A 9,913-nucleotide genomic window follows, 5' to 3' on the forward strand; every position below is an offset into this window, starting at 1 on the left:
AATCTCATAATATACCAGTACAAAGTTAGAGAATTAAGATAAGGGCTGAGAGTGGAAGTATATGGAACTTTTTTCTAGTGCAGTTGAAATCAAGGTATCTATGAGATCAATCAAGTTGAGGATTATTGTATCTCTCTCAGTTTCTTAGAAAATATTATTAACAGTAACATACATGTACAGTAAGAGAATGAAGAATTACATTGAACACTTTTCTACTTCACAACAATGCAGCACTTAATAACATAATTTAAAAGTAATAATCTATTTCATAAAACTCTGTAATAAATAGAATAAACATGTTTTAGCAAATTAATCATATTAAGTTTGTTCAAAATAAAAATAAAAAATGCCCTCAAGAATTGTAAAATAATTAATCCTTCCATTTAATTAACGATTAAATTAGCCGAGAAGAACAGGGGAAAAATTTTTTTAATCTTTCGCTGGAGAAAAAAAATAACGTTTGTACTTGCTTAAAACACAATTAAATACCAAATTTTAAGCAAAACTTCTCAATTATAATTACATTTTATTCATTACCAACAGACTTTGATATTAAATAATGGACCAGTCTTTAATACTACTTTAAAATTCTAAGCTTATAGATTATTTTCCAAGTGTATTCAGACAGATTATTGTACTAATGCGTACAATGATAAATTCTATGCTTAACAACTAAATGAAAATATTTAATTATTATTGAATGTCAGATCTTAAATATCAATTACTTTTATTTTTATTTTTTACAAATAATATATTTTTTACATCAAATAAATACAAAAATTTTATAGTAAATTTGATCTAGTCACTTGATGTCGATTAGTGCCATTTGAATGTGTATAACAATATATACATAAATAAAATATATCTGTGTTTTCCAGACACTTCAATAAAAAATAATAATTTTAAATCACTTCCTTCAGTCGACAGATTTTACCTCTTGCCAGGGTTAGGAATAACCAGAGGAATATGCCAAGTATCCTTTCAAGATTGATTGTATTGGACCAGATCTCTTTCTTTGATCCAGAAAAAAAGGTAGACCTGTGCGATACTTGATTTTCCACCACTGATTTAAGACAGATTTAATGGGGAAACTTTTAGTTGTAAACTAAAAGGAATGAGAGAGCAGTATTCCTTCACAGCTATAGGAAAACAAATTTCATGTCGTTGACCAGAAGAGCCTTAAGTTTCAATGGAAGTTTTATCATATTTTTTTCATTTTTACAACAGGGTTTAAAGTGGAATCAGTCCTTTTATTTGTATTTCCTGGAGGAAATTTAATATTTTTAACCCACAGGATAAACTGTATTTCTGCTCATCAACCCAGCATTAATACTCATCTCACAGCATCTCTGTACTTTACAGTATAAAATTATAATTTAAGAAACATTTGGTACATACTTATGACATTTCTTGAAGAAGATTAATGATATGATTTTCAAGAACTGACTTCACTGAAAGAACATAAAAAGAAATTAATTATATAACTAATATACATCAGAAAAAGTGATAATGGTTTCAAATACATAGAAAACAGTTGAGTAGATTTTTATACATTAAATAATATATTCATAATGAAAGTAATTTTTGTTATTTAGGCCACAATTAGTTATGCAGAAATGTTTGACTAAAATATAAATTTGGCCTGCAATGAGTTGAAAATTTATTTTTGATATTAAAATTTATGGTCCATCAGTGCATCAACATCCATTTGTTGCAACCAAAATTCTTTAATCTCACAACACCAAACCAGAAATTCTATTATCCCCTAAATAAAATTATCCATACTGACCTTAATGTCCAATAATGATATAGATTATTGATTTATGATTTACAGGTAACTGGAGAGGTAAAGACTAAAGATCATCAAGCATAGAACTGTCATTAAAGTGGCTACCAAGAGGTGTTTTCTCCACAAGTCAAGGCCATGTCATGTAATTCAGATAAACACATTTACATATTGTATCTAAGCATATAGCAATCAATTTCAATAAATAATTTTTAGAATACATTAATTCGCAGTTTTCTAAAAGAGAGAAATGCTGCATTTATTGAGACAGCCAAAATACATAACAGATAATCTTTAATGATATCCCTTACCTTTAAGATAATACAATGTATACTTATGCTCATGCCGTTATATTATTTCATATTAATCTAGTTTAAATATATTGAGAGATAACGTTAAATAAGAAATCTTGATCATATCACTTTTTTAAAAATTAAATGTTGATCATTCATACCTCATGGACCTAACTTTTCCCTTCAGAACTTTTTATTGTACCAACCAACAGACCATACCCAGTTCACAGATATATGGTTTCATTTATCTATAATTGGTTCTCCGCCAAACCGTTTGACCCAAATTCCTAAATTTGTTGGGAAGATCTTCATTACTAAACCATAGAAAACATTAGTTCCTCTCTTGATGCATTTTCCCTTTCCCTAGAATCAATCTATTCCCTCTTCTATATTTATGGCTTTTCTTCAAATCTCCTTAATTTCCTTAATCATCATGCACATGTTAAAAGCCGCACCTTCAGAGACTCCCTGAATCAACTTAGTAATAAGAGAGTTAATGAGATGAAGAGATGTTGATAAACGTTATAGATGCACTAAAATTCCAGAGTACCATCTTCAAATTCATCTAAAGCCTTATTCAAATATACTTACACCCCGGCAAGCTTCAACACTTTCATAATATTCTATCCCAAGCACCTAACCCTAAATTAAAATGGAAAATCCTAAAGAACCTCTATTCAATCCATCCAAAAGAGCTGAACTCCTTTTTTTCTGATCCTCTTCCTTCTGCATTCTTATCTGCTCTTTTACCTCATCTTATTCGTGAAATACCTTACAATTCAGACAACTCTTATTTGTTAAATCTTTTTCAAGATGACCAAATCTCTGCCTTCTTCAAATCCAGAATGAATGATTATGTCCCAGACCTAATTCCTATAAAGACCATTAAAGTTTGTCTTTCCACCATACTTCATGTGAGTATAAAATGCTCTTTCTATAGGATTAATTTACATTTTTTTTGTGTGTTTATTTATAGCAATCTACAACTGCATTTACATAAAAACACATGAAGTAAATTTGATGTAATATAAAAATGGAGTGATACAGGCATGTAGAGAAACTACCCATTGGTACCACTGTAATCATATTTCTACACCAGAAGGTCTCAAGGCCATCTTCTTTTCAGGTGCCTTGGAGGATTGACAGGAATAGAAGAAGCAAGCTTAGAAACTAGGGGATTTTGATGGTTAGGGAGTTTATATTGAAAGGATTGATATCTGGTTCGGGCTAGATCAGTTACATAGGGAACACAAAGGTCTTTATAGATGATTTTATTTGTGACAAAGTAAGGAGCATTAAGGATTTTACAAAGGATTTTGCAATGTAAGGATTGAATACAAAAGGAATTCGAAGGTTTAGAGGAGCCCAAAAGCTCAACTCCGTATGTCCAAATAGGTCTTATTATAGTCATATAGATCAGTCTTTTGTAATGAATCAGAAGTTTAGACCGTTTGTCTAGTAAGTGCTGTAGACGAAATTGACGTGCAGCTTCCTGTCTTTTCAGTCTTGTGTGAGGATTCCAAGTTAGTCGTTTGTCCAGATGTAGACCAAGGTAGTGGATCTGTTCTACAGGGGTAAGGGCAACATTATTAAAGTATACTGTAGGGCAGTCAGTAGGTTTATAACATAGGATAAAGGAGATTTGATGGGATTGGTTCGGATTTATTTAATTTACAATTAATCATAGAGATTTTATTTCTTAAAACTTTGGTTTTCCTTCGAATACTTAACCACAAAGAAAGATATATTTGACTTTTTTTGCAGAAGAAATACAATATGATTTCAATGAAATGCCACTGATAGAAACAATAACAATCTATTACCACTTATTTAATTCTAACCTTGACTGCAGCCCTTAGATAATGCAAATGAATAGCATTAGGCTCAAATAACAATGCACCATCATAAATTCATAGAAATTTTATTTCTTAAAACTTTGGTTTTTCTTCAAATCTTAACCACAAAAAAGATTTTCTTGACTTTTTTAGGAAAAGAAATACAATATGACTTCAATGAAATGCCACTGATTGAAACAATGACAATCTATTATCACTGATTTAAAACTAACCTTGACTGTAACCTTTAGATAATGCAAATGAATAGCAATTTGGCTCAAATAACAATGCACCACTTTGAAGTAGTTCATGAGCAGCATGTGAATGATTTCCATTGATAGCATAAATGAGTGGAGGATAACCATCCTGAAATTAATAAAACTATTACATTAAAACTGCCTAACTTATATTTTATGTATTTATTTCAGACAAAAACAGATAATAAACAGTGTAAGCTGAACATAATGAAATATAAAGATATGGAAAATGAATAATTATAAACATTACGTAGTGGATGAACATTAAAGATTTTTTTAAGAGTTAAAAACATTGATTGAATGAATCTTAATAAACATCGATTAATGAATGACAAGGAGAATGATCTTCATGGGTGTGACAGAAATAGTACTTATTTTTCTCATTGATTCTCTTACTTCAGGGTTCATCCAAAAGCAGAAGACCCATAAAAGAGGGGGTGGTTATGGGTATGATGATTAAGTAATGACAAGTGATTCAAGGAGAGGCATTGGACCACTTCATAAATAGAAGATGAGTAATAGATGGGATTCAATAAGGATTGCAATAATAAATCAAGGAAGTAATGGAAGTATTCAAGTTTAAAGGTACCAAGATTTCACAAAAAAAAAAAAAAATGCTTACAAGAAACATGGATTAAATCAAAGCTTAAATTGAAAGATCCTGGAAAATAAATTCTGAGAAGGAAGATAGCAAGGTTAGGCCATGTGTTAGAGAACTGGGTACGGTGAAAAGGCTGATAAGGTCTAATAAACAGGCGATGATAGTTTTCAACAAAGAATTTCTCAAGAGAATCAGACCATACCAGCATCACCTGCAATAATCACATGGTTAAGCAAAGGAACATCATATTCAATTGGACATGGACTTGGGGGGATTGGCGACCATGGTATGAAGAAATAGTCATTGAGAGGGGAATTCAATAATAGTTATTGTATATGAAGAAGAAGGTAAGCCAATAAGGAATTTAGAAATATCTAAAAGAAATTAAATTCACAAAGAAATAAAAGCCTGGTTAAAGACAGGAAATGCTTGCTATTAGCCCACCACAAAATTACTCAAATTATGTTTAATGTCTAGAAAGCTGAAAGTAAGAATTTACTAAAATATCTGTAGTTGATAATGTTCTTTATAGATGTGACACATGGCAACTGTTAATGGAAGAACAATGTCCTAAAATTTCTGAAAATAAAGTATTGCATAGTATATTTAGACTAAACAAGGATGAGTCAAACTTATAAAGCTAGAAACAGTACAAAGGAGTAGATGGTTGGGGTGCGATCAGAGAATAACACAGATAAGTTAAACCTACCATCTTCTCCTCATATATATTATCCACAGTCAACTGTATTCTCATCATTGTGAAGTGAAAAGTTGTTTGAAATCGATAACAAATGAATCATTAAAAGTGATGAGTAGATAGTTGACCATGAATAATATATATGAAGAAAAGATGGTTGGCGGTGAAGTCTGAAAATAACATAAATAAGTTGAAAAAAGTTTTTAACAGTGCCAACGTTTCGACCAGAATTTCTAGCCTTCATCAGGGCTAAGAACAAGATAACAATAAATGAATACAAAAAAATTAAAATAAAATATAAACAGAATGATTAAAGTAAATAATTGTACAGAATGAAAATTAATAAAAACAAAGTTATGACAGGAGAAAATAAAACATATATATATTGTAATTATCAAAAATTTATTTAAATTAAAAGAATTTTATTAGTTTTAACTAATTTCCTATTTAAAGGATAGCTTGGGATCTAATTATTAACTCTAATATTAAATAGATAATAGAATTATTTAAATTTTATAATATAATAGACTCTTAATCTCAGGGCGGGTTTCTAGGCAATCAGAAACAGATACTTTTACTATTAACACTTAATTAAATGAATATCTCTTTTACACATGTATTTAAATTTAGGTATAACAAAACTAACCAATTTCATAGACTATTCTTTTGATGATTCTTGGTATCTTCTTTTCTATAATGCTATGTCCTACCGTCAAAATGGCTTTCAGTCCTTCCAAAAAGCTATGTCTCTCTCACAACAATGGCTTCCAATCTTTACCGCTTCCAGCTGACGGACTTCCTCTCACTAGGCAATCAAAACTCAGAGTTCTTTATTCTACTTGGGTGATAACTGGTTGTCATCCTTTTTCAAGATGTCAACCCTTGCTGGACAAAAATTAATGGGGACCTCCTCATCCTGGAAACATCATTTCCCACTCGCGCCCAAACAACGAATGAATGCCAAAAACCAAAACCTGTCTCGATGTACAATGTAAACATCGATTATTGCACAACAGTTAAGGATTTTTGCAAATGATTTACTTTCTGAATATTATTCTTTAGCACTATTTCTTGACTTCTATTTTTTCTTAAATTTACTGTATTTTCAATTATGATGGAAAGAGTAATAATAGTTTTTATGATATTTGAATCTGCTCAACATGGCCTTGATTCAATGGACTGGTTGACTGAAGGATAAGTACCGCCATCTTGGTTTTGTTTTGAATCACGAATTTATTATAGACAATGAAAATTGGTTAGCTTCCTTTTTGGTTCAACAAAACAAATGAACAATATTAAAATGATACATAAAATAAAACATATTAAAAACCCTTTATACATCAAAATATACTATTTACTAAAAAAGAGCATATTACATTTCTCTTCCTCTCTAGGTAAAAAAAAAATTATTTTGTACTCAAAATATATTTTTTTTCTAATAAAGTCTGAATTAATTTCACTACAATCATATAAATAAACTTTTAGTAAAAAAAAAAAAAAAAAAAACACCTCTGAGTTACTAGCTGCTTACAAATACACATACAATAATTACAATTCCAAATAACATCTTTACATATAAACACAAACATGTTAAAAATATATTTTGATAAAACCGATTCACATTTCACTATAATTTGATACATATTTACTAAATAAAATTTATGTTCTAAATAATAATTAAATTTTGAATACTAATGAATATACAAAGACATTTGAATAAGAGATAAATTAGTAGCTATTACTTTCCATGACTGTTATAATAATTTACTAATAATTGTAGTCTTAACAAAAAAAAATGATACAGAATGAAACATTTACAAGTTTTTTATATGAACTCCCACACCTAGTGAACCTTTTAGATAATTAAAGAGACATACAACATTATAAAGAATAAAAAATATATCTTCGCAATAATAGCTTATTTTATTAAGAACTTGTTTCGGGAATATTCTGAGAATAATTTTGGCTAATGAATTATTTAGGACTCTCTTCAAATACCTTCCCTTGATCAAGAATAATACAGGTGGACAATGGCCCAAAACTAAACATGGATTAATACAAGGGAAAAAGAAAAAATTCATCAATAACAAAGTTTTAATTATCAAGATAGTCATAATAACAAAGAAAAACTTTATACTCCTCAAGGCTATACTGACTCTAGTGGATTAGCCAACAAATTCTTATTTGCCTTTATTATTATAATAGAAACTATAAACATTATGAATTTTCAAAAGATTGTTAATTTTAAAAAAATGACTTTGAATGTAGTAAATGATATGATCTATGACAACATGTGCTGTAAGGAATGGAATACGACCCTTTCACCTGGCTACCACCAACCAGGTACCATACCACATTAATTTAATATTTAAGGATACCTTTAAAGCCTTATCAAATATCCTATTTTTAATCTTAAAAATTTATTTTTAAGTAAAATTATTTTCTGGTTCAAATTTAACTTTAAATAACATGGGTCAATCCCTGTAAATGTTTTACTAAAACTGAAAATCCTAATGAATTTATTTTTTACATCCCCTTTAATGTAAGATTTAATTTGAGTAATTAATTCTGGCTTACTCCTACAATGATCATTTTTTGTACAATCTTTAAATTTTATTTCATGAATAGTTCTCTTATTGATTAATGTTTTTTGGATTACTTCTCTGTAAAATCGAACATCATTATCCGTTTGACTTAAAAGTTCTATATCATATTTATGTTTTGATTGTAAGTCTACTAACAGATTTTTTGGTTCATTTTCTTTCACAGTGCATTTAATCACTTTGTCGGATAATTCAGACATTTGCTGTATTAAATAGTTTCCGTAAGACAACTTTCTTTCAACTCCATTTTATTTGATGCAATTTTGTTTTCTACATTTTGTTTTGATTCCTCATTTATTTCTAATTCAGAATTTTCATCAATTTCTAATTCACAATTTCCATTAATTTCTAATTCACAAAATTCATTTATTTCAAATTCGCAATTTTCATTAATTTTTAATTCATAATTTTCTTTATTTTCAAATTCAAAATGTCTAACCTTTTCATCAATATTTTCATCTAGTAATTCTGAGTTATTTATTCTTAAATTAGTTTCAACCACTTCAACTTTCTCATCTACTTTATTCTCTAACCCTGTAATTTCAACCCTGCAACTTTCATGAATCTCTATCATGGTTGTTTTTATTTGATTGTCTAAAACTTGTCCCACTTTGTCTATTTTATTCCCATAATCGTTCATCATCATCATTAGTTGTTGAAACATAGTTTTAACATCTAAATTATCACTATTTTCAATATTTTAATTTAAATCTGAATTTGTTACTACCAATTTATTATTATGGAAGCTATTTAATAGAATCATATCTTTAGGATCTTCAACCCCAATTACCAGTACTTCATCCTCCATCATTTACTAAGTTATAACAGCAAACTTATTCAAACTTAATTCTTTTAAAAGCTGTGTCCTGATTGCCGTGACCTAATTTGTAAAGAATTAGTAGCCTAATTATATATATAATATATATATATAAATTGTAATATGCTCTTTTTGAGTAAATAATATATTTTGAAGTATAAAGGGTTTGGGGATATGTTTTATTTTATGTATTATTTTAATATTCTTCATTTGTTTTGTTTATCCAAAAAGAAAGCTAACCAATTTTCATTGTCCATAATAAATTTGTGATTCAAAACAAAACCAAGATGGCGGTACGTATTCTTCAGTCAACAAGTCCGTTGAATCAAGGCCATGTTGAGTAGATTCAAATATAAAAACTATTTTAACTCTTCCCATCATAATTGAAAATACAGTAAATTTAAGAAAATATAGAAGTCAAGAAATAGTGCTAAAGAATACTATTCAGAAAGTAAATCATTTGCAAAAATCTGTAACTGTTGTGCGACAATCGATGTTTACATGGAATATCGAGGCAGGTTTTGGTTTTGGAGTTTCATTCGTTGTTTGGGCGCGCAGGAGAAATGATGTTTCCAGGATGAGGAGGTCCTCATCAATTTCTGTCCAGCAAGAGTGGACAGTTTGAAAAATGAAGACAACCAAGAAGAAAAATACTCTGAGTTTGGATTGCTTGATGAGAGGACGTCCGTCGGCTGGAAGCTGGAAAGTTTGGAAGCCATTGTTGTGAGAGAGACATAGCTTTTAATAGAAAGAAGGGAAGTCATTTTGATGTTAGGACATAGCATTATAGAAAAGAAGATACCAAAAATCATCAAAAGAAGAGTATATAACTTGGTTAGTTTTTGTTATACCTAAAAATATATACATGTGTAAAATATATATTAATTTAATTAAGTGTAATTATTGTAAGTGTCTGTTTTCTGATTGCCTAGCAACCCGACCTGAGATTTAAGAGTCTTTTATATTATAAAATTTAAATAAAATTCTATTATCTATTTAGTATTAAAGTTTTTAAATTTAAACC

At 29.1% G+C, this 9,913-nt stretch overlaps 1 protein-coding gene across 3 annotated transcripts in view; it reads right to left on the bottom strand.

Annotated features, from left to right (window-relative positions):
* Window positions 1-710: 710 nt before the first annotated feature.
* Window positions 711-9,913, bottom strand: part of LOC106680794 (ankyrin repeat family A protein 2) — a 23,523-nt gene continuing 14,320 nt past the window's right edge. For all 3 annotated transcript variants that reach the window (XM_014420733.3, XM_014420734.3, XM_014420735.3), the window contains exons 5-6: window positions 4,148-4,280; window positions 711-1,451 (exon numbers count right to left, since the gene is read on the bottom strand). In XM_014420733.3, coding sequence (XP_014276219.1) covers window positions 1,399-1,451; window positions 4,148-4,280 — 186 coding nt within the window. In that variant the 3' untranslated portion in view covers window positions 711-1,398. The remainder of the gene's footprint in view (window positions 1,452-4,147; window positions 4,281-9,913) is intronic.

This window comes from Halyomorpha halys, unplaced genomic scaffold (genome assembly GCF_000696795.3).
Source record: "Halyomorpha halys isolate HHAL.00 unplaced genomic scaffold, Hhal_1.1 Scaffold287.1, whole genome shotgun sequence".
NCBI lineage: Eukaryota > Metazoa > Arthropoda > Insecta > Hemiptera > Pentatomidae > Halyomorpha > Halyomorpha halys.